The 23,047-nt window shown below is 47.6% G+C and overlaps 11 protein-coding genes across 11 annotated transcripts; 7 read left to right on the top strand and 4 right to left on the bottom strand.

The window, feature by feature from the left end:
- The first annotated feature begins 1,660 nt into the window (after positions 1–1,660).
- Positions 1,661–4,534, top strand: brlA (regulatory protein brlA). Its single transcript, XM_041284134.2, has 2 exons — positions 1,661–2,333; positions 2,738–4,534. Exons 1-2 carry the CDS (start codon positions 2,321–2,323, stop codon positions 4,054–4,056), a joined length of 1,332 nt encoding a protein of 443 aa, XP_041140887.2. The 5' UTR covers positions 1,661–2,320; the 3' UTR covers positions 4,057–4,534.
- A 111-nt stretch (positions 4,535–4,645) lies between these two features.
- Positions 4,646–5,213, top strand: F9C07_1066 (uncharacterized protein; the record flags this gene model as incomplete). The annotated part of the gene is made up of 3 exons (XM_071507467.1): positions 4,646–4,753; positions 4,836–4,899; positions 5,110–5,213. The coding sequence occupies 3 exons, from the start codon at positions 4,646–4,648 to the stop codon at positions 5,211–5,213; spliced, it is 276 nt and encodes a 91-aa protein (XP_071365753.1).
- Positions 5,214–8,100: 2,887 nt separating this feature from the next.
- On the bottom strand, positions 8,101–8,640 carry F9C07_1067 (putative GNAT family N-acetyltransferase; the record flags this gene model as incomplete). The annotated part of the gene is made up of 1 exon (XM_041284138.1): positions 8,101–8,640. The coding sequence occupies one exon, from the start codon at positions 8,638–8,640 to the stop codon at positions 8,101–8,103; it is 540 nt and encodes a 179-aa protein (XP_041140886.1).
- A 639-nt stretch (positions 8,641–9,279) lies between these two features.
- F9C07_1068 (uncharacterized protein) lies at positions 9,280–10,132 on the bottom strand (the record flags this gene model as incomplete). The annotated part of the gene is made up of 2 exons (XM_071507472.1): positions 9,280–9,388; positions 10,038–10,132. 2 exons carry the CDS (start codon positions 10,130–10,132, stop codon positions 9,280–9,282), a joined length of 204 nt encoding a protein of 67 aa, XP_071365754.1.
- A 316-nt stretch (positions 10,133–10,448) lies between these two features.
- Positions 10,449–12,047, top strand: F9C07_1069264 (ribonuclease T2-like protein). The gene is made up of 5 exons (XM_041288436.2): positions 10,449–10,813; positions 10,864–11,042; positions 11,119–11,234; positions 11,345–11,540; positions 11,600–12,047. The coding sequence occupies exons 1-5, from the start codon at positions 10,569–10,571 to the stop codon at positions 11,719–11,721; spliced, it is 858 nt and encodes a 285-aa protein (XP_041140885.1). The 5' UTR covers positions 10,449–10,568; the 3' UTR covers positions 11,722–12,047.
- A 325-nt stretch (positions 12,048–12,372) lies between these two features.
- F9C07_1070 (putative Swr1p complex component) lies at positions 12,373–13,502 on the bottom strand (the record flags this gene model as incomplete). Its single annotated transcript, XM_041284126.1, has 2 exons — positions 12,373–13,066; positions 13,132–13,502. The coding sequence occupies 2 exons, from the start codon at positions 13,500–13,502 to the stop codon at positions 12,373–12,375; spliced, it is 1,065 nt and encodes a 354-aa protein (XP_041140884.1).
- Positions 13,503–13,772: 270 nt separating this feature from the next.
- On the top strand, positions 13,773–15,617 carry F9C07_2227896 (fungal-specific transcription factor domain-containing protein; the record flags this gene model as incomplete). The annotated part of the gene is made up of 5 exons (XM_041288435.1): positions 13,773–14,178; positions 14,232–14,307; positions 14,355–14,777; positions 14,828–14,974; positions 15,029–15,617. 5 exons carry the CDS (start codon positions 13,773–13,775, stop codon positions 15,615–15,617), a joined length of 1,641 nt encoding a protein of 546 aa, XP_041140883.1.
- Positions 15,618–16,541: 924 nt separating this feature from the next.
- F9C07_1073 (short chain dehydrogenase family protein) lies at positions 16,542–17,708 on the top strand (the record flags this gene model as incomplete). Its single annotated transcript, XM_041288434.1, has 5 exons — positions 16,542–16,635; positions 16,698–17,126; positions 17,188–17,285; positions 17,342–17,413; positions 17,463–17,708. The coding sequence occupies 5 exons, from the start codon at positions 16,542–16,544 to the stop codon at positions 17,706–17,708; spliced, it is 939 nt and encodes a 312-aa protein (XP_041140882.1).
- A 900-nt stretch (positions 17,709–18,608) lies between these two features.
- On the top strand, positions 18,609–19,010 carry F9C07_1074 (uncharacterized protein; the record flags this gene model as incomplete). The annotated part of the gene is made up of 1 exon (XM_071507483.1): positions 18,609–19,010. One exon carries the CDS (start codon positions 18,609–18,611, stop codon positions 19,008–19,010), a length of 402 nt encoding a protein of 133 aa, XP_071365755.1.
- Positions 18,609–20,625, top strand: F9C07_2279383 (thioredoxin-like protein). The gene is made up of 6 exons (XM_071510363.1): positions 18,609–18,978; positions 19,053–19,532; positions 19,601–19,679; positions 19,744–19,784; positions 19,892–20,016; positions 20,140–20,625. Exons 2-6 carry the CDS (start codon positions 19,499–19,501, stop codon positions 20,521–20,523), a joined length of 663 nt encoding a protein of 220 aa, XP_071365756.1. The 5' UTR covers positions 18,609–18,978; positions 19,053–19,498; the 3' UTR covers positions 20,524–20,625.
- Positions 20,626–20,776: 151 nt separating this feature from the next.
- On the bottom strand, positions 20,777–21,583 carry F9C07_1076 (uncharacterized protein; the record flags this gene model as incomplete). Its single annotated transcript, XM_041284125.1, has 2 exons — positions 20,777–21,193; positions 21,260–21,583. 2 exons carry the CDS (start codon positions 21,581–21,583, stop codon positions 20,777–20,779), a joined length of 741 nt encoding a protein of 246 aa, XP_041140880.1.
- Positions 21,584–23,047: the final 1,464 nt, after the last annotated feature.

Consider the following 23,047-nt stretch of genomic DNA (forward strand, 5'->3'; position numbering starts at 1 on the left):
TCCTTTTGAATTTTCGAGGGTTACCCAACCACAGTGGTCTAGATAGTGGCGTTTAAACCCGAACACAATCGATAATAATTGCTTAACGTTGGGGTGGGCGGTGGCGTCCAAGCTCCAAGCCGTCCATATTTCTACTAGCAGTCTTGCGTACCATAATATGCACGTCGCGTACCTGGAACCGTGCGCCAAATATGCCAGCAGCAAGAGGATGAAGATCATGAGGATGGAAATGACCTCACTTTCGCAGGCTAGTGGGACCCTCCGTCTACCATTGTCTTCAATTGTCCCGAGTTTTTTAATTCTCATTTTGCGTTTATACCATTCCTTTTTATCAGTATCATTACCATCAAACTTTTTTTTTAATCTTTCCGTTTTCAAGCTTGTTTTAAACCCTACCGTGGATTTATCGTGATCTATTAGTCGTCCCCTTACGAATATGTACGTATCATCAATAATGTTTCAAGGTTGAGGTTGAACCCCTTCTCCACATGGAGATTTCCCGGTGGCGCTGATCATCATTCAGCGTCCCTGCGGCTGGACGATCGTGGGCACGGAGGATACCGAATCCTGTTCGACTTTTCTTAGACAAGAGTGCCGAACCTGGCCGATGTGAATTTCCTAAGAGGGGTTTCGCCAGTGTCTTACAGGTTACAGTTTAGGATTCCATACCTTATCCATGGGGGTGAGTCTAAATAGCTTTAGCGGGTGGATAAGGATAATCATAGTACTGTGTTAGAGGACACTAAAACCTGCACTACGACCCAGGCGAGTTAGCCCAGTGCAACGGAGTGTCTTAGCGCTTACCAACGAAGTAGACACCGGGGGAGATTCCCGAGGATCTGGGTGACTTGCGATAGACCTGATGATCCCCAACGTTAAGGTTGAGTTTTGCTGATGTATGCACGTATGTATCGAATTCAGTAATATTTGGTTTTACTATGACCATTATTGTTCCATGGCAGGCCCCTACGGTGGCTGCGGATCAAATAGACTCTGGAGTTGGAGCATTCCAATATGGGGGATTTGCCTCACACCCATTCGTTTCATGCACTCGCGTTCGAATTTCGCAACCCACCCCCTCCTCCTATTAGCTCTCTTCTTTTTTCTTTTTCTCTGTTCTTATTTTTCCTAAGGTGATCGTGACGATGGATGGGGAACCAAACTAGATTGGTCGGGGATTGATCCACCAAGTAATTCAATGGAAGTCCATCTTTAGTAACCATACCTGCGTTTCACAAAGGGTCCACCGGGGTCCGTTGAAGGAGGGTTCAGTGACGATGAACTTAGGAGAATAAAAGTAGGCTTTTTGATTTTCTCCAAATAAGACAGTCCCAGTTAGAGCGAATTCTTTTTTTATTTATTAGTCCTTGTTCAAGGGAGGATAAATTGAATAAATTAATAAAGGATAAAATAAAATATAATAATAATAAATCAGGCATGTGAGGAGGGGGCTCCATAAGGCGGGAGGAGGAGAGAGGAGTTCGTTGGAAAGTAAAGTTACTGTCGTAGGGCACCAGGAACATGAGTCTATTTTCGATTTCGGATTTTCTTGCTTTTTTTTTTTTTTTTTAATTTTTTTTTCTTGCTACTAGTATTTTATTTTATCTATTTTTTTATTAGTGTTATTATTTTATTTTATTATTTTATTTTATTTTTTATTTTCCCTTTGCGGGCCTCGCTATGCTTGCTATGCTATGCTTTACTATGCTTTACCACTGTCGTTTCTCCCAAAAAGAGTAAACCTATAATATGGCCATTGACTCCCCCCCAAGAGTCATTCTTCATCTTTCTCCATCCCACTATTTCAACAACTCATTAACAATCTTAAAAGACCAGAGTCAGAATCTTTAATCTCTAATCTTAAATACGACCGTCCTGCTCTCATCTACATTAATAACTCTAAGACATTTCGTCCTCACTTGCATCTTCAATTTCCCATCCGTCGTCCCTTGCTGGTCCTTTTCTCCCTGCTTTTCCTTATAACTATACAACTGAGACCCTTTCAACCGGCCCATCCACGATTTAGAACACAGGAATAAGTCTTGTCGCGACTCAGGATCGTTGCTCGACGCCAATCCTCGATATCGCGGTCCTTTATCCAGAGACATTCGCGCTCCTAGGAAACGGTCGATTCGCAAACCGGCCACCCTCCTACTCCTCTCCCAGTTAGGATATCTGTTCAACCATTTGTTCCCGGTTACTCGAGGAACTCTATAGTCTACATTCCTGGCCTTGCTTCGGTCTCTCAGGCACGCGACGCGCCTCGAACTCTTTTTTCGACTCTTGTCTTGATTTTGCCCTCTCTTCTCCGAGAATAGCAATGGCCTCGACTTGTAAGTGCGATCGGTCCTTCTACCCTTCCGGTTCAGATGCCCTAGCGATTTGTTTATTTCACCTCGCCTGCCCTCCTCCATTCCCCAACCTCAACCTCACATTCATCTTTCTCTCTTTCATCCTTCCTTCCTTACACACTCTCTAATCTCCCATGCCGACTTTCCTTCATTCTTTCTAAGTGTCTTCGGCAACATCGTCCTTCATTGTGAAACTATCTCACATACTGTCTATCTCTCTGTCTCTTGTACTTTCCCTCATTGTACCACCTCATTACACATTCTCTATACTGTAATATTGTGTCATACCATACATACTGTGTTACATTCATTCGCTTGATACCGTTTCGACACTTGCACAACACCCGGCATATCCAGCCTATCCATACTAAACAGTGCTTGAATAGGCACAAACATTGACATACAACGGAAAGACTGTGAACCTCGACACAGTGAAGACATGAGAACTCAAAACAATCTCACGGTTGAAGTCGACTGCCACTCCTTGGGTTCCAACGAGTGTCCCTCGATGACTTCTAGCTTCTCGCCCATGGATTCCCCTACGCCAACCCCGACTAGCATCTATAGCCAAGGCTCACTGGCCTCACCTGGGTGGCAAGACGCCGGGTCATACCCAGGACATGCCTACGAGCGACATACTGGAGCTACGCCAATGCGGAGTGCTTTCCGTCTAGCGGGGATGACCTCAAATGAGAATATGGGTATGTCTTACGGTGCCATGGAAGCACAGGAACGCATGCCTATGCCCGACTTTCTGTCCGCTTATGATGACAACGTGGAGCACTTTTGGCTTCCTTCGGATGGGCCCAAGACCTATGAGACTGGAACACACAGCCTCCCATACCCCCACACCTTGCCCCAATGCCCTCCTATGGTTCGCAGTAACTATCGGCCACATGCCGCGTATCTGCCAGAGGCCGCCACAAATCCTTGCCTATCACGATCTATCTTCCACCATGCTGAGAGGGTGCCCCAATCCATGTCTATGGGGAACATGATGCCGTGGATCCCTCAGGCCACCGAGTCAATTGCGCCTCAGACCATTGCCCCATCTCAGGTCGGCCCGGTAACCCCACCCCCGTCCTATTCTGAGTTCCCTACGTCTATCCAGACATTCAAGACGCACAGCCCTACAACGCCACTTCGTTCATGCTCTATCGGCACCGCGTCTGGCCCCGACACGCCCATCAGCCGCTTGTCCGGTGGTGCGGCAGACTATCTGGAGGACTTCCAGCAGTCCCCACCATTCCGTGACGGCCTTAACCGCCTCCAGCGTCAACCTTCAAGAAAGATGATCAGGAAGCAATCCTCTCGCCAAAATATGTCTTTGGAGAACTTGCCCTCTATTATCAAACAGGTCCAGTTCAAGTGCAAGGAACCAGGCTGCAAAGGTCGCTTTAAGAGGCAAGAGCATTTGAAGAGACATATGAAGAGCCACTCAAAAGAGAAGCCCCATGTCTGCTGGGTACCAGGCTGCGAGCGTGCCTTCTCCCGCAGTGACAACTTGAATGCCCATTATACGAAAACACATAGCAAGCGGGGTGGTCGCAACCGATATGTCGCCACACTGGACGAGAGCAGCCCAGACTACGACCCGGACTTCCGCGGACAACTCACACCGGATGGACTCCCAATTCGCGGCTCAACGCTAGACGATCCTATGCCGAATAGCCGCGAATACAGTGTTGATGGGTTAGACGATTAAAATTTCTCAGTGAGAAAGGATATTACGGGTGGATCCCTATATGATACCCTTTGACACCCTAATTCTCCTGTCTTTAGATGGCTACTGACGCATGGGGCCTTGGAGGCCTCCGTCGGCGCTTCGCGGCGTTTCTGTAAAACAGCTCTGATTATATCCGATTGTGATTTTATCTTCTGTGCTTTCCTTTTTACATTTTACCCTTTTAGTTGGACGTTGCATATTTTCCTTTGTCTTTTCAATTATGTTTTCTTTTTTCTTTATTTCCTTTGTTCTTGGAGATGCTTTCAATCCAAATCCGAATAATACGACATCATTGGGAGGAACCAACAAAAAAGGGGTTACTGTATGCTGAGGTGTGGCCATGTCGAGTTTATTGATCTGATTGGTCCATTGTCTGCTGAACACTACATGAAATAATCTATTACTAGAGACTAAACATGAATTGAAATCCAAGAAAAGAAATGAAAAATTGATTATGACTTCCGCTCAGTGGCTCTTCGCCTCGTATTGTGGCCCCTCTCGGCTTTCTGATGCATCAGCTTTTGCGGCTCACCTGTGGCTTAGCGTGCTATCATCAATGCAAAGTTAAATGGCTGTCGATCGTTTCATGGAAGCGGATGATAGAATAGTACGTACTAGGACCCCATGGGAGAACCTCCACAAGCCCACCAGGCTCTCCCTATCGCGTGTTGTGGGGGTTTGGGGGAGGGGATCTTTGGCTCCCCGGCCTGGAACCCATGGGTATTCAGAGTTTGGAAAAAAAAAAAAAAAGGTTCTAGGGTCCTGGACCTACTACGGATATCGACATGGGGCTGAGTGATCTGATCTGGTTCGATGACACTAGTGCGTACCAGGAGGGATGTTGCCTACGTCACGTATGTATGTATGTACAGTATGTAAGTATGGCTCTAACCAGTGGTACTAAAGTAGGTACATACATGCATAGGTTAGGTCCAACCGCTGCCGATCCGGCCCCACTGATTGTTGCTATTTGCACTAGCCCACATTCCAGACCAATGGCATTGTCCCTATTGGCGGAACCATGAAACCCAGGAAATTTGTTGACAATGCTTCAAAAGGGCCTCGACATTGGACCAGTGGGCAAGGATCATCATTCACAGCCCACCCACTCCCGGGTATTGACAGTCATGGACTAGACCTCGCTGGCTGAACTGACTAACCACCACTAGGTGACTGTTATTTGCCAACGTCGGAATTATGGCATTCGACTAAGGATTCCAGAAACCAGGATTTCTCTTGAGCTTAATGGACAATAGTCCCCACATGCCATAGCGTATGATCGATGGTCTTGTCCACCTTCTTTTTCCGCCAACGCGTGTGGCCTGTTGAGTCGTTGATGGCCTATCTGTAAGTACAGTACACGACTAGTAGTCGATCTTTCCATAATGAAACGATTTTCTTTTGCTATTTCTTTTTCTCTCTTGCCTATTTTCTGCCTCCTTTTCTTCTTTCTTACTTGTCTTGGCGCGTATCATCGACGGTATGGCACTGGGGCAGCACTCATTTCTAAATGGGTTGTGTTCAGTCATTGTGAGACGCATGAAGCTTACAAGTCTAGTAGTAGTTATGATTGACGCGGACCTCCAGCGCGTACCACCTTTCCACACCTTAGTACTTACTACCTAGAACCCACCCCTCGTACCTACCACCTGATTGGAATTCAGTATATCGTCCGGATTATGGCGGATGCACGCTGACGATCTCATGCTCTCCTTATCTTCTTTTCTCTCTGTACTTTTTACTTTTTTCGATTTTATCTTATTTTTGTTTTTCTTACCTATCTAACCCCACTTAGGATTGTACTATGTGTCACTAGACACGCTTTCTTTCTTGTTTTCTTTCTGGTATAATAACAACTTCTGTCTCACCTGCCTGAGCGCGTCTATTTGGTTTGCTCCACAAGTTAGTGGCTATCCATACCAAAATCAGGGTTGGTACCCCATCATCTCCGGTCTCACCGGCGGGATGATCTGCGAGGAAGCGGGGCCCAAACTAGTCTCGGGCGAGCTTGGCGAATATGTTGAGATGGACCTGATACTTGGTCTAGACATCTTCAGCCACCGATGGCAAAGTACCAGATACTTCGGGTCGTAATTTGTCTGACATTTGGTACTACATTCCATGACTCGTGCGAATTGGACGAATTATGTGCTCGGTGGACCCAAGGAAAAAGTTTCCACCTACCACCGTTGGTAGTGATCGATGAGGATGTACATTAGCTTCCACAACTTGTACCACCTCGAACTAAAATATACCACTGCACGGACATTCTATACTGAGCGTGGAATGTAACTATCACTCCACTAGGTACCGATTCCAAGGAACTGATGAACCATGGTTGATGCGTACTCCCGTCCAACTTCAACCCCATGTCATGGTTGCATTTGAGATGCGCCTTTTTGTTGATTACCCCACTGATTGGCCAGTCTCCGGTATTGTTAGCCATGACTGAGTTCGATGATAGTTGCACAACATATTTAGCTTCATGGCATGCGCCCAACACTCGCAATCAGAGTTCACCTAAGCACCGTCACAATGCGCGGCATTCGGATACTACCTCTTGGCTCTCTTCGTCCAATCTTACAATTCCGAAGTCATTTCGGATGATAGTTCATCATGTGGCGGAGGCTTTCGAAGTCCAATCCTGACCCAAGAAAAAGAACGGCTGAGCATAGGCGGGTGCAGCCTTGCATGAACTATACCGCCAACCCATTGTAGTAATGGTACCAACTGACGGTACTAAACGGCTTACCGCCGGCGTGATTCGAGTGAGCCGTTGAACCGAACCTGCATCCAAGGTCAGGTGAGAGTGATTCTATTCCAAGTGATTTCCCTCACCGACTCAGGAATTACGCCCCCCCTGTCTGCACCGGAATCCTGCTAGAACAGAATTAATGGTTCGCCTTATCCCGTCCTTACTTGACATGCTGCAAAGATCATTTCTGGACGCCCTGTTTGATGAGCAAATAATAGCCAGTACGAGAATACCGGTGAGATGGTTACACTACGCCTGCATAAACTGGTTTGCTCCTACTCTGATTATATGATATCATATGCATGGAAGGGTGATCCTCTTCTTCAGCATGTTATTCGCCTTACCCTCACCCGAGATACGGGCGATTTGGTTGCATTTTGAGCAAACTTGTCCGTGTTTCGAAGTAGTCAACGTGACCTTGATTTCACAGATTGGGTGAGATTGTCCATTCGCAAGTGGAATGGTGCGGGTGTTTCCCAGTTGAGAGCACATGTTGAGCACTTATCCCTGCCCTCTACTTCGTGCCCTCTTACGTTCTTACGATCATATTCTTCTGCTCTGTAGAGAAACAGCGTATGGAGTCTATGATCCAGGTACAAACATGGTCCCTCAGTCATAACCCCTATTTATGCAAGCGCCCAGAATAGTCTATACACCAAGCACAGGTCCAACGAGGAAGAACTAGATTCTTTCATTTAACCTCACTGTCTTACGACTCCAATTCATTTACGAATCCTAGCTCGTATATCTTGATACTCGTGAACGTCACCAATCAGATTGCTATGTAGCTCTATGATTGTGCGGAGTCTTACACCCACACAATGTGCTTTACCAAAGACAGATAATCTATGACCATACTGGTGTCTGCTTGAAGCTCGGCTCGACAGTTGCTACGCTGTTTGGCAAACATACAGAGACGGTACGTGTTGGAATCGTACCTTAGACTATAATAACAACTGCTTGGAATGGTGCAGGAGACTACGATGAGTGCTGGAATTTTCAAAAGCTTAAGCACAACGGTTTGAGTTTGAGAACACGACTGCTCTATATTTTATCCGTGTTGGCTCGATATTTCATTTATCTAAGTAGTTGTGTGATGTACTCCCGTACTCAAAAAGACGACATCCAAGACGAGAGATTATTAGATCCCGAGTTTGAGCACCCGGCTTGGAGTACCTTAACCCATAGGCTTTTATTAGTACCAGAGCGCGTCAATTGATCCTTACGATATCCAGAGAAGCAATTGAGACTGGTATTCGAGTTTTTGTCTATAGATCCTGCGTAAGATCCAACCCGAGAAAGAGCGTCTCCTCCAAGGGAGTCTCATAATAAGGAGCTATTTCCACGAACCCCACCCTCTTATACAATTGTATGGCGCCCACCATTGAGGGAAGGGTATCGAGTCTCATCTCCTTATATCCGAGATCCTTCGCCCGCTCAACGATGGAATTCACCAAGGCTTTCCCCAGTCCTGTTCCCCGTGCTTCGGGAGAGACATACAACCTTTTCATCTCACAGTATCCTCTATGGTTTTGAACGTCTCCTTGTTTTTCGCCCGACCTCTGCTTGAGAGGCCGGACAGCCACGCATCCGATAGGAATCCCCTCTCCGGCATTATAGGCTAGCAATAATTCCCCATGGGGTGCAGCGTATTGACCAGGGAGAGACTGTAGCTCGGAGGCGAAATCTTGGAAGGTAAGATCGAGGCCTAGCCATTCGGCGTACGACGTAAAAAGGGCTTTGGCTGCTTCTATATGTTCTGCGCTCTGCGCCGGGGTAATGCGAAATGGTGGATTACTGCTTGCCATGGCAGCTTGATATTCTGAATTGAAATCTCGGAACGCCGACCAATTGCGGGTATCGAATTGGGCTCGAAGGACTGCTGTGTTGTCACTGGTGGGATCGGTAGCCGATATTCTTTAGCAGAGTGGCTCCAATTTTTGGGTTTAGATCTCACGACTTTGTGACCTGTATCATCCTCCCTCGAGAGTTATACGGAGTACCTCACCACGGATTTCCGGTATCGGACTGTGTTTATGACTCAATGAATCCACACGTCCAACCTCTTGCGGTTACCCGCGGATGAGGCGTGATTGCAAGTACATCGCTGGTGTGAAGTGGGATATTATAGGTTGGTGTTTCTAAATGTGTTTTGGGCGCGCTGGGAATTATGATAGGCAGCCTCAGGCTGTCAGGCCAGCAGAGCAAGCTCACGCGACACCAAGTTTACTGCCGTTCGGTCTCTCACACCAACTTCTTCAACCTGGCTTTATCATATCTGTTAAACATTTCTCGTCAAGGGATCTGGCGATGACTTCTTGATCGCAAGAGCTTATCTCCCTTTTGCTTATGCATTCATCGCCAGAATGCCAAGCACACACGGTGCTCGTTCTTCTGGGGACTTGATTACTCTATGCTGAAACCAGCGTCGATGCTTATTCAAATCCTCAGATTCTCAGACGGAAATCTGGGACTTGGATGTTGCTGAAAATGTCGCACTCGGAATTGAATCCCATATTCTGTTTCCGCTGATCGTGGTATAGAAATGTTGATTTCCTGGTGAGGTCACAGCCGTTGTTTCCCCCTCAGATCTATAGCGACCGAAGGACTGACCGGTTGATTGCTTATCACTCTTCCGGAAGATGGAGATGCCTTCCCACTACCAAGACGTTCGGTGACCACTGCTTCGGTTGGCACATTCGCTTATACTGTCAAACGTGGGGGCAGGATTCTGTACATTTACAAGAGCCTCCGACCTCCGATCCTCTCTCTTGCTGCAGCCATATTATTGCATTTTGAACTCACCAAACTGGCCCTTACGAAAGCCGGTGAACGCTCTGGCCTTCGCTTATAATATTGTTGCGCTAAGTCATATATTGAAACAATGGCCAAAGGAGTTGCACGCCAGCGCGAAAAACACGAGTTCTGTTATTGTGATTGCTGGGTTCTGCATCACTCGTTGTCTTCGCAGTCCAATGGCAATTCTGCCTGACGGGCGCATCGTCGCACAAATTACCACTAATGAATTATAATCTTATGAAACTATTTCTTGGTCTTTTCTTCTCCCCGCCGTTCCATTTTAGCTCGCTTTTCGACTGAAGCTAAAGAACGGGCCGATGTTTTATTCAGCCCTTCACATCAATTCGACAGACACGTGGACTTGGCGGTTTAATTAACAAGAGATGTACAGGGAGATAATACTCACAAGCTCTGGCGAAGCAGAATGAGAGCACAAATTGTGCAGTTGGCCGATGCAACGTTCTGATACATGGTGCTCAAGCAGTCGCCCGCGATCGACATTGCCCTGATTTTTCTGTCCACTCCTTTTGCTTTGGACCGAAGGCGCCCCGACGGAGCATTTTGGGCCGTTACTCCAGACCACCGAGACGTTCTGCAATTGGCTGCAAGCTCTCAGTGGTCGGCACTTAGTGGCTAACGGAATCAGGAGATTAGCGGGTCTTGACGGTCTTGTCCGATCCTCGTTGCTTTTTCCCATCAGCCAGTCGATTCTATCTCCCCTCAAATCAGAAGCCGCTTATCATAACATGTGCCGCTATCAACAGTCAGTGGATCGAAGCGAAGTGATTCCTTGCTAGTCAATAAACACGCTTGTTTTCTTGGTCTTTGTAGACCATATGGGGCTCCGACTAAATAAATAGGCGCAATGCCTGCCTCTCCCAGGCCATCTCTCACCATCCTCTCCCAGTAGGCTTCTATCGGATCATTTTCCTCGACGATGCCTTCCACACCATCTCTCCCCTCCATGGGCATGCTTGCCCTTGGTGCTATGCAATTAGCAGCGGGCGCAGTGTTTGAGTTCCCGTCCTGCCCGAAGGATATTCCCTTCAGCTGTCAGAACTCGACCGCAGTAGCCGACTCCTGCTGCTTCAACTCCCCAGGAGGCGCCCTCCTGCAGACACAATTTTGGGACACAAATCCCCCAAGTGGTCCCTCCGATTCCTGGACCATCCACGGACTTTGGTGGGTGCGGAAATACTCAAAACACAGCGGATAGAACTGACAATGTCTAGGCCTGATAATTGCGATGGCAGCTACGGGCAATTCTGCGACAAGTCGCGCGAGTACTCGAACATCACTGCCATTCTTCAGGAGCAGGGCCGGACCGAACTTCTGTCCTACATGAAGAAATACTGGCCCAACTATGAGGGCGACGATGAAGAATTCTGGGAGCACGAGTGGAACAAGCACGGTAAGCATCAGTTACACTACAGGCCTTTAAGCGCCACTATAAGGCTCGTGGGTTGCTAACTTTGTGTAACGGAAAGGTACCTGCATCAACACGATTGAACCGAGCTGTTACAAGGATTACTCCCCGCAGAAGGAAGTGGGTGATTATTTGCAGAAGACTGTAGACCTTTTCAAGGGTCTGGATAGCTACAAGGTTTGTCATATCTCTCTCTTTCATTTATCCCATCTCTTATAGCCTCATTTTAATTATTTCTTGTCTGTTTCTTCCGTTCACCCTTGAGAAGCCACATCTAATAACCCCAGGCTCTCGCCAAAGCCGGTATCGTCCCCGATTCCTCCAAGACTTACAAACGGAGTGAGATCGAATCCGCTCTTGCCGCGATCCATGACGGCAAGAAGCCCTACATCAGCTGCGAGGACGGTGCACTGAACGAGATTTGGTATTTCTATAACATCAAGGGCAATGCGATCACTGGCGAGTACCAGCCAATCGACACTCGTAAGTGTCACCAGTCCATGCGTTATTGTATGTTGTCAAGTGAGCTAATTCGATGCCAGTTACGTCTCCTGGATGTTCCACCTCAGGTATTAAGTACCTGCCCAAGAAGAGCGAGAACTCCACTGCTTCAGCCTGGAAATTTCGTAGTGACAAGGCTAGCCAGTCTGTTCGCTTCAACTGAGAATGTTCAGTATAAAGGGTGATGAAGATGGGAGCTGTATGTTCTACGAGTATTGTATGTCTATGGTGCGTTAGGTTTTGCAATGATGTATGTACATATTATTAGGATATTTTGGTGTAGGTGGAGCTATGTGTACATGTCACAAAGTCCTTGCGATAGTTTAACTACAGTGTGTGTGCCCTCGCGCCGTACAAATGATAACTTGTACTTGAAGCGATGCGGAAACCTGAAGGCCGTCAGCACGATACAGCTGCTCTCTGGAGCTTGTATAATTTCGACCAAACGATGGTCGTCCGGAATGAATCGGACGTCCCTATATATGTAGGGTGACTGCATGTGTAATACGTGCGTCTTCACTGGTCTGAGTTGACTACTGCTGCTCAACAACAGCAGACGTCGCACGTACGGATTCCCTTAGAGCTGATAGTCAGCGAGCGTATCACCAACTTGAGCACCGAGGGTTTTTGGTAACCATGGTCCAATCTTGCGGAACTTCTCATGTATACCGATCTCCGCTCAAAGCTGGAGAGGGCAACGCAGGTTAAATGGGCCAGTAAACAGATCGGAATGTATATGTCGGATATAGCAAAGAAATTCCATCTGTACCGATCTGTGCGCGCAAAAGCGACAAAACGAGGGTTGACAAGCCCTTTACAACCCCTTCAAACGTATGTTTCTTCTCTCTTCCTCTTCCTTGGCACCAACGCGATCCAAGAAATCCATGCGACCAAGGAAACCTTCCTTGGCCTTGCTGTGGGTTCTGAGCTCGTCCTTGATGCCGGCTTGATCGACGTACGCGGCCCAGTCCAAGCGCGACTTCTCGACAGTGTTGATCTTGGGACCACGAGCATTCTCTTCCCCTGTTTTTTGTGGGACAGACTGCTTATCCCAGCTTTTCTTGATGAATCCGGATGGGTTTGGGTCGAAGCGAGAGACCTTTCGAAGGGGCCTGCGAATTTTGGTGGTGTTTTTGATATCCGTCGCGTTCTCGGCGGCGGTGACTGTTTCGACGTCGTTTTCGTTGGCCATATAAAGCTTGGCCTCCGCTGAATCTTTGGGGACGATCTTTTCTTCCGTAATCCATTCACCTGCGAATTTGTAGGTACGCTTGATCTTCACCATCTCCTCCGAGTATTGACTTGCTTGCCGCTTTTCCTCAATGACGGGGGTTTCACCATCACGCATCTCCGTGCCTTTGTCCCCCTCGACCGGAGTATCGTTCTTTTTCTCAGCCTGCGTAGAATGCTGTCCCAAAGTCATATCAGGAGCATTCATCTTCTCCCACAGCGCATCCACGTCGACAGTTGCTCCATCGATCCTCGCGAGAGGTTTCCGCTCTTCCTGGCTATACAACGGCAAAGTCAGTACTAAGCGGACGCAACAACGAACAGAAGAGAAAGAGGAACGCACGTTCGCATCTTCATAGCCCGTGTCCGAACGAAGCCGCCAGGGCCACCCTCCTCGTCGTCAAAATCAACATCAACATCATCCTCATCGTCCCCATCTTCGTCCTTTCCCTTCTGCTTCTTGGCCTTCTTTGCCTTGGCCTTTTGAATCGTCGCTTCGTCGCCCGAGTCGAGACTGGGGTCTTCCTGCTCCGGCGCTTGGTTTCCCGCCTTGCGCTTTTTTGTTGCGGGCTCGATGGCCTCGTCGTCGCTATCGGAACCAGTGAGGGCGTCGTCGTCTTGGGCCGCGTCTACCTGGAAGTCTTCGTCATCGGCTGAGTCATACTGCTCGTCCTCGAGGTCGAGATCCTGTAATGTAGCTGAATCGGCCGACATGATTCTTAGCCTGAAAGAGATTTCTTTCAACTGTATTGGGATGAGTCGCGAAGTATAGGGAAGACGACACTCATGCAGAGGCGTGAATGGAAGAAATTCTGCCAGGGCGGTGAGACATGGATTGTAGACTGGACCATACAATCCATTTCAGCCAATCATAATTGAGCCGAGGTGTCTGATATGAACGTCGATAAGCAGACCAGACATAATACACTTTCCCTTTGGCGGCATTCAATCTTCCTCGACTTACATTACTAGTAATAGTTCTCTATGGCAGAATATCACTCAACATGTCATCCCGATCATCTGGAGCCGCTTGAACTCGAAATCCTACACCGTCGAGATGCTTTTCGTCTCCCGCCTAAAGCTGTCCAGGATACGCTTGTGGAGGTATTCTTCAAATGGGTAGCGCCAATACTGCCGGTGGTAGACCGTGATGCTTTCTTGAGGCAGTATGAAAGTGCGGAAGACTCGCCGTCGATTCTACTGCTACAAGCGATGCTCATGGTTGCATCTCGATGCTCTACCAGCGAACAGAGATCAAAAGAGTATACCGTATCGCCGCGAACGTTCTATAAGAAAGCTAAGGCACTATATGATGCTGGTTATGAGACTAACCTTATAACTGTCGTTCAAGCTGTGGTATTGCTAGGTGCTTATTGGGAAGGCCCTGACGGTATGCCTCCACGACCACCTTGATTCATTTTCAGTTGTGTTGACTGGTCAAAGATCTTACTGAAAGCGGGATATTCTACTGGAGTCGGCTGGGTATTGCTTTGGCACAGGAACTTGGACTACATGATAGGTAAAACATCGAGTCAATGGTTTCTCGGTCCCAACTAAGCGAATTAGTGAAAGGTACACTGGCCTCCAGCCATCAGAACGAGGCCTCCGCAAGCGGATATGGTGGACACTGTATACCCGCGACCGCTCCGTAGCCGCAGCGTTTGGCCGGCCATTGCATATTAATCCAAACTACTGCACGGTAGAGCCACTAACAGAGAGTGATTTTGTCGAGTATGATGGAAATGCACCATCTGAGCCGACAGGTGAAGTTCAGGCTAGGTTCTTCATGGAGTATGTTAAACTCTGCCAGCTTATGGATCTGGGTTTGTGTTTGAACCTTTCTGCAAGGTCTACTCAGGACGCTCGCAGTGCTGGGGCTGCCCAGTGCGAGCTTGGGTTAAACGAATGGCTCGTGGCCTGTCCGCCAGAGCTACATTGGAGGCAGACGCGCCATACGTTTCTGTCAGCGATACTATTTTCTACATTCTAGTAAGTTTGTCTATTACATAGAAAGCTTGTAGTGTGCTAACGGCCCTCAGCACAATCGTATGCCAGCTGCATCTACTACAGGCCCCGTTTTCATCCAAAGAATCCCAGAGCTCGGCTTTTCATGCTGCTTCAACCATTGTCTCAATTATGGAGACGCTTCTTTCACATAATGAGCTTCAATACTCGCCTACGTTCATGTATGCTGCCCATTCATACTTGTGTCTTATTTCATTATCCTAACATGTGTATAGAATCTGCCACGCCGTAACGTCCTTCGTAACCTTGAAGCATCAAATGGATGCTTCATTACCATCTCTCCTACACGGTATCAGGTTGACACTGGAGTCCAATCTCGAACTACTAGAGGCCTTGGCCAAGACATGGCCCATTGCAACGCTATTCTTGGAGTTCTTCCAAACAATGACAGCCCCAGACCAATTCAACAAACTACTGTCGGTCGCTGTGGAGGAATGTCACAAACGTGCAATTGGAGACAAACAAGATGACCCCGAAGCACCTCGGAGACCAACATCCTTCAAAAGGCCAAAGCTACAGCAGGTGGTTCTTCCGCAGAGCAGGGTTGTATTTCAGATCCTGGCGCGAGAAACTCAGAGGCGACAGACTGCCTTGCTTCGGTCTCATGGGTCGGGTACTGCATCCCGTGAGGTCGAAACCACGTCATTCGGATCTGGCTCCGGCGCTACTCCCGGTAGCGCTGATGATATCTCCCCAGGCGATCTTGGGGATGCACTAGAAAGCTGCGAACCTACTGCGGTGCTGCGAAATCTTCGGGAGATTATCCGAATTGGGAATTCACAGGGGGCAGACAATGCTACCTGATTCTCAATTAGGGTTGTTAGAACTCAAGCCATTTGAGTACTGCACCTAATCATGCAGAAGGAACTAAAAACCGTGTCAATGGCCGTGTTTGGTAATACATTGGTTGTAAAACAACCTGTCGGGTTCGACCTGGGCTCTAGGCGCAACAAGGCCAAGCATCAATAGTCGCACATCACTGAAGATCCACTGCTTAAAGCTTCCACAGCTATGGCTGAGGTGAGCGACGGGTTGCCAGTGAAGGTCAGCCTGAGATGCAATGTGTGTCTAAAGCAGTATTGAATTCTGACCCTGCCGTTTCCGCTTTTCATTTATAACGACTTGTTTTTCGTTGTCAGGAAAGAGTACAGGTGGACTTGCATCCCCTGTCTTTTGCAGACGACGAGTCGATAACCAACATCGAGGACAACCCTTCAATACAGGCCATAGAGGACGGCAGAGTACTTCCTCAACTGGGACCCGGTCTAAGGTCTCAAATCGTTGTGTTGCCCTAGATGATTCATAGGCCAAAAACTTTCTCGAAAAGTCTCCTGAATACCGGTCATTATAGTCCGGAAAAGTAGAGACAAGACTGCAGCTGTAGGAACACTAAATACGAACTTTCAAAATTATGGCGGCCAAATCTGGCGTGATGAATACGTGAGAACATCATGTATAGTCCTACCCACGGTGGAGAATAATAATGTTGTTGTATAAATGGGCCGAGCCGAGCTCGGGTCGGCATCCAACAATAAATTCGGTCACGACACGAATGACAAAACACAACAGCCCACGTCCCGAGGATAAAAGTAAGGTGGTCAAATCCGGGGTTAGATACTTACAATACTTCCATGTTCGTATATAAAAAGGAATAGCCCCCACTGCGCGCAGTCTGAAGAGGAACCTACAACTTCCTGTACGAGTCCACGACAGAGTCAAGCTCCAACAATGACATTACCCAAACCGGTTGCCCTAGTTGTAGGCGCCTCACGGGGCCTAGGCCGTCAAATCGCCATTGACCTAGCGAAGAACGACTACACAGGTATGTACCTCCACACCCCACAATAATCAATCAACGAAAACAACAACTAAAGAAAACTTCAGTCGTCGTGGCAGCCAAAACCACATCGAATGCCTATGAAACAGTCCCTTTCCCACCAGACCCCAACTCCAACAAATCAACAATCGCCACTGTTGAGCGCGAGATCAAAGAAGCCGGTGGCAAAGCCTTCGCAATCCAGGTCGATGTCCGCGATGTCTCCCAAGTTGAGAACATGGTGAAAGAAACCGTGCGTCTCGCGGGCAGACTGGACGTCCTTGTCTACAACTCTGGGGCAATTTGGTGGTCGTCTGTCGCAAACACGCCGACGAAGCGGTTTCAGCTTATGCAGCGGGTTAACCCTGAGGGGTTGTATGCCACTGTGCAGGCGGCGCTGCCTGAATTTGAGAGAAATGCGTGGAAGGGACGTATCATTGTTGTGTCGCCGCCTATCTATTCGAGGTTTTTCAGGGGCAAGACGGCTTATGCTATGGGTTTGTTGCTCACTTTTGACATCCAGTTGTCTGGGGAATATGTAATGCTGACACACCGCAGGCAAAGTCGCGATGAGCGTTCTTACCCGAGGTCTTGCGATGGATTTTGTGAGACAGGGTCATAAGGATATGGCGGTTACCAGTCTTTGGCCAGCTACGGTATGTCACTTACACAGTGCAAATTGTTTCCTGTGGATGGTAACTTACGTATGCAGAGCACCGAGTCAGCTGCGACGGAAGTGACTACGTCAAAAGACCCTTCTCGTAAAGCCGACCTTAGGAAGCCTGTAAGTTCATTCACAGCATTAGTATCATATATCTAATCCGGCAATGCAGACTGTGTTCTCCGATGCCGTGATCGGCATTTTAAATTCACCAGCAGAGACCGTGAACGGAATGTTGGCGCTCGACGAGGACTTCTTGCGCCAATACTGCGGAGTCTCAGATTTCTCGAAGTACTCAGTGATCCCTGGTTCTAATCCACGACGCATTATGCCAAAGAAGCTGCCAGTGCTGGAAGTAGCCGAACAGGATGACGAGGGGGTGAGGATGGACAGTACGAAGCTGCGGGCGAAGATATAGATAGGCTTAGATTTACGTTTTTCTATCCAACCAATGTTCTATGCAATGTTCAAACTACCCTAGTCTCATACTTAACTATCCACGCAATATGACAAGTTCTCCTAACCAAATGCCGTCTCATAACCATACAATAAACCTCAACACGAATAGCCCAGTCACGAGACTGGTCATGGGCAACTACTTGTGGTTAGGTTGTACCCTTTCTGCTGTATCACAACCACAGTTGCACACCAAGTGAAAGGATGAGCGGAACCGGTTCAAAAGACTGGCGGTCAACATAAGCCCGCCAGCTGATATACTCTTAATATAAATCATTTGTCCCTGTTTTTTCTTTCCCCATCTAAACATCGACTAGATCCTCATCCTAGGCGATGACCGAAGTCATGACGACGTCTGAAAAGGTGTCCGATACCGTATGCCCGGCTTGCAACTGGTCTACTTCCAAGCAACGGTATTGCAGTTATTCCAGCCATGTGAAACTCTTCTACGGCGCCGGAGATTGAGGTGTATGGTCTCTCGGTTCGAATCTCATCCTAAAAGAGCGGCTGAATCAGCCACCAAAGATCGAGGTTCAAAACATCGAATTTCTCGAACAGCACACCACGATTCCCATCCCATCAGTCATCAGGGAATGGACCGACGACTCTGATCGGTACTTTATTCTTATGAATCGTCTAAACGGTCAGACAATCGAAGAAGCCTGGCCTACATGATCGCAGCCCCAGAAGGAGCACATCGCAGACCAAGTGGCCGGAGTACATACAGCAATTGCGACAGTTCCAATCACCCATCATGTAAAATATCGACGGCGGTCCATTATACTCCAACTGGCTCTTTCTAATCTATGAAGGTAAGCCCTACGGTCCGCTAGACTCCGATAAACAACTACATGATGCTCTAATGCAGGCATTGAAAGAGGTACCGTCACCCGTGCTGACACAATTCAAAGATCGGCCTCTGCCCATCTGTACCCCTTACACATTTACCCACGGGGATCTCAACTGCCAAAACATTCTTGTCAAGGATGGCGAACTAGTCGGCATCCTAGATTGGGAATCGGCTGGTCATTTCCCTGTCTGGTGGGAGTATGTGGCTACCAGTATTGGTTTCACGGCAGAAGATGCGGAGTGGAAGGCATTGCTGCGTGTGCGTCTGTCTGGGTATGAGGAAGGAAGAGAGTTTTGGCGAGATCTCTATGCTCTTTCTAGATATCCGAATCTGAATGAAAGAGGACAGGCTTTTGTTGACCGTTTGCTTTGTGCAGAGCAGGCTGCGGATGGTAAGCTGGCTTCAACTGGTTGATTGCTACGCATGAATGGCCATGAAAGGAAGTGTATACTTCACCTTCAATTCATAGTAAATTGGAATTATGATATGTTTTATTGGAATTCCTCATATGTAGCCCTGTTCGAAATTGTAACATTGAAATTGAACAAACCATTAGATATAAGACCGTGTAGGTGAAGATCAATGCCAACGCCGGACGACCAGTTGACTAACATCTCGAGTCTCGACCTATACTGGATAATTTGCGACCCAACGGCATACCCCCAAATCGATCCATAAACCTTACCCATCTCCTATGTCCCCGTACATAAATGTCCCCGTACATAATATCCAGTTAATATAGATAAACATCACACTACCCCAAAGCCGACCCGACGTCGGCCAAACGAACACGAACATCCTCGGCATCCCCACCGATCAACACCACCTCAAAACCCCAACTTCATAAACAGTACTCGTACCCAACAATCACCCAAAGACAAACAACGAAAGAAAGTGTGAAAATGGGCAAGAAAATCGAATGCTACCTCGACTGCGGTAGGTCATCATTCCAAGAAACCATCACTGAATCGAATCAATCGCTGATAGCAATCACATGAGAAAAGTGTCGCCATACAGCTTCTACGCCTTCACATATCTGCAGAAGAATGCTGCTGCGTTGGAGAGTCTGGGCGTTGAAATCGAGTATGCCATACTACTCTTATATTATTTCACTAGTCGGATAGATCCTGACTAATTTCCTCTATAGATATATCCCCGTCTTTCTAGGAGGAATCAATGTAGGCAGTGGTATGCCCTATCTCTTTACCCATACACATACAACCTCTCTTTCGTTCGTTTGCGCTCTACTTCCCTCTTAGAACGACTCTAAAGAATATATCTTAAAAAAAAAAAAGGAAACAAACCCCCCTGGACCCTCCCCGCCAAAGCCGCCTACTCAAAATACGACGGCAAACGAGCCCAGAAATACTTCGGTCATGATTTCGAAGTTCCCTCTTGGTTCCCGATCTTGTCGCTTTTGGTATTTTTATTTTTTTTTTTTCTTTATGTCTTCTTATCAATAAACCATATCGGGACCTATCTATACATACTCGAAAACCCAGCCATCAAGGTCTCATCAAATGAAAACTAACATAAAAAACAGCCCCAACGAGCCCTAACCTACATCAAAAAGCACCACCCCAGCCAAACTTTCTCCGCAGCTTTCCAGAGCTGCTTCGAGACAATGTGGAATGGCCAATTGGACATTTCTAAGCCTGAGAATCTGGCCACGGCTCTGAGAAACGTATTTAGTGCCCAGGAAGTAGAGAAGATTATCACCGCCGCGGGAACGCCTGAGGTCAAGGCTGAGTTGGCGGCGACGACGGAGAGGGTCGTGAAGGAGTTGGGGGCGTTCGGGTGCCCGTGGTTTTGGGTGGTGAATGGGGAGGGAAAGGGGGAGCCGTTCTTTGGGAGTGATCGGTGGCATTTTATGTGGGAGTTTTTGGGGTTGCCGTTTGATGATTTGAGGTTGAGGGCTAGGATTTAGGATTTTGGGATTTAGTTTTTGGCGTTGGAAAGTGATTACATACTACGCATGGCATACTTTTAAAGTGAACAATACCAGAAGAAATACTCCCATTCCTGGAAATTACCGTACATACATATGCCTAACCAGAGACAACCACAGTAATAGCCAAAGCCCCTAAAAAGTCCTCCCAGGACAACGATGAACCCAGCAGCATGTGCCAACACCCAAATAGACCCCCATCATCCAATCTCTAATACTAAGACAAAAAGATTCAAACACCCGGATACTTCGCCATGATATTGATCTTCCTCAACGGAGAAGTATCCTGTTCTCGTTGCTGAGACACACTTCTCTCAAAACAAACCCCAACACCAGCCGCAACTCCCATGAGAATCGCTAACCCGACAGCCAGTCCTGTCAGAATAAAAGACGCCCGAGTGAGAGCACAGTCACGCGCGAAATGAGCAGGTGGTGGAGTGACTGCGTCATCCACCTTCGGCGACAGTGGACCATGCACGGTTTTCCATTTGCAAGTCCATGAATGCAGTGTTTCTACTTTCGCGAACCCGTTGGGGGGATTTGTGCCTGGGAGATGGATGGCGAAGATGAGTCCCACTAAGGCAGTGAGGAATCCTGAGATGGCGACGGCTGTCGAAGCGAGGTTTTGTCGTTTGATATGTGCGTGGGGCTGGGATAGTTAGTACACTGAGTCATCTGTGGCATAACCAGCATGAGACAGATGGTAGTAACTCACGGAAGGAAGGAGAGTGATAATGGTGTATGTCAAATTTAGAAAGGCAATTATGCAACCACAGGACAGCAATGCGACGGTCGGACGGATGTCGAAGTTCAAGGGCCAGAGATATAATCCGACCTTGCCGTATGCTGATGTCGCTCGATAATGCTGGAAGGGGACTGCTTCACACCCTATGATAGAGACCGCGACGCCAAAGATGATGATCCCGAGAGCGAGTCGAACCCAACGAAGGTATTGAACCCTTTGGAGATATTTCGACTCGTCTGCATCGGAGGCGCAGGACACATGGTAGGAGACCGAAGTGGTTGAGCCGGTATCCATATCAAGTTCAATCTGAAGACAGGGGACTGATAGAAACAAAAACAGAGAATAGTATTGCACAATTCCGAATTAATTAGGAGACGAGAGTTGCCTGCAACCTCTACAGATAAAGACAGAAGAAGAGTAAGAAAGGAGGGACTCAGACAAATATAAAGCGAGCGACGAGCACAACGGCTAGGAAAATCAGCAAAATAAGGGATAATGAAGGATTTTGTAACCCTGGAGAAACATGGAGAGTTTAGAAATTACAGCTCGAGGCATTCTACGCGCAGTCCATCAGTGGATTCTTCCCAGTCACAAATGCCGAGATACCCTAATATAGATTTATCGCACCAGTCAAGGACTCGGATTAACCGCTCATACACAAATTAACTTCTGCAGGTTCCTGTACCACCATACCTTAGCCAAGTAAAATAAACATAGGTCAATGCGCTCTCGCTCTAGACTGACCAGGGCGCTTAATGGGAAGAAGATGCACTCGGATAGGCCAATCAGCGGCTATTCTGGGTAGGCGTTCACGATGCATGGACTTCACGATTATTGATCATCCTCGCCCTATTATACGCTCATAGAAGACGCCACCTGGTTTCGTAGTGTATGATCGGCGGCTACAGCATATCTCGATAGACAAAGTCATTGGTCTTGAATTATATCACTTGTTTTGTTTTACGAAGTCAAAAGATATTGGGACAAAAGAAGGGCTCCACTTTGGAACAAAGATTGTTCCGGCCTATAGCCAAATACTACGGAGTCCTTCTTGCAACCACCACAGATATCTCATCTATCGAATGCAAAATAGACCATGAACACATCGAATCATTGTCTAGCCGTGTTAGCTTGGCCTGAGAGTTACAATGATCCCTGCGTTGCTTCAGAAAGGGATGCAGCTTTTAGGGGAGAGTGAAAAAAACTTATGTTTTACTCGCTCCCTTAGTACAGCGGAGAATCCCAAACGTGTGGAAGGCCAGCTGCTCCAATAATCATCAGGTTGTTATCAAACACCAGGAATCCGAAGACCGTCCTGGGGAAAAATGGGCAGCTTTTCGAAAAGTGATAGAAATGCAATCCCTCTTTCGCTCTGTAAAATATATCCGCAGGATGATAGATATCATTCCTCCAAGCTCTGACTTGGAGCCACCAATGATGGTTTTAGAGCCTTTTGAGAAAACTCTGTGGTCTGCACGGACAAAAAGACCATTGACTCTCAGAGAGGTCAAGCATATTATGAAATTCGCGCTTTTGGGGCTACAGGAGATTCACGAGAAGGGTCTTGTACATTGTGGTAGGTCAATTAAAGAGCAAAGTTGAAGAAACAAGCTGAGTGCAATAAATGGACTTCAGGATGGAAAATGTTCTTCTAAATGGATTCAATGATGAGAATCCATTTACTGATGACGAGAACGTTCCGATGCGGGTACAAGTGAAACTAGCAGATCTGGGATCGGGTAGGTAATAGTTGATTTT

This window comes from Aspergillus flavus, chromosome 1 (genome assembly GCF_009017415.1).
Source record: "Aspergillus flavus chromosome 1, complete sequence".
Lineage (NCBI taxonomy): Eukaryota > Fungi > Ascomycota > Eurotiomycetes > Eurotiales > Aspergillaceae > Aspergillus > Aspergillus flavus.

Coding starts and splice junctions, on each gene's coding strand:
- F9C07_1069264 (XM_041288436.2), top strand. CDS start 10,569: ATGCCTTCCACACCATCTCTCCCCTCCATGGGCATGCTTGCCCTTGGT. Junction 10,814..10,863: donor TGGACCATCCACGGACTTTG/GTGGGTGCGGAA, acceptor GACAATGTCTAG/GCCTGATAATTGCGATGGCA. Junction 11,043..11,118: donor GCACGAGTGGAACAAGCACG/GTAAGCATCAGT, acceptor TGTAACGGAAAG/GTACCTGCATCAACACGATT.
- F9C07_2279383 (XM_071510363.1), top strand. CDS start 19,499: ATGGGCAAGAAAATCGAATGCTACCTCGACTGCG. Junction 19,680..19,743: donor AGTCTGGGCGTTGAAATCGA/GTATGCCATACT, acceptor TTTCCTCTATAG/ATATATCCCCGTCTTTCTAG. Junction 20,017..20,139: donor TCCCGATCTTGTCGCTTTTG/GTATTTTTATTT, acceptor CATAAAAAACAG/CCCCAACGAGCCCTAACCTA.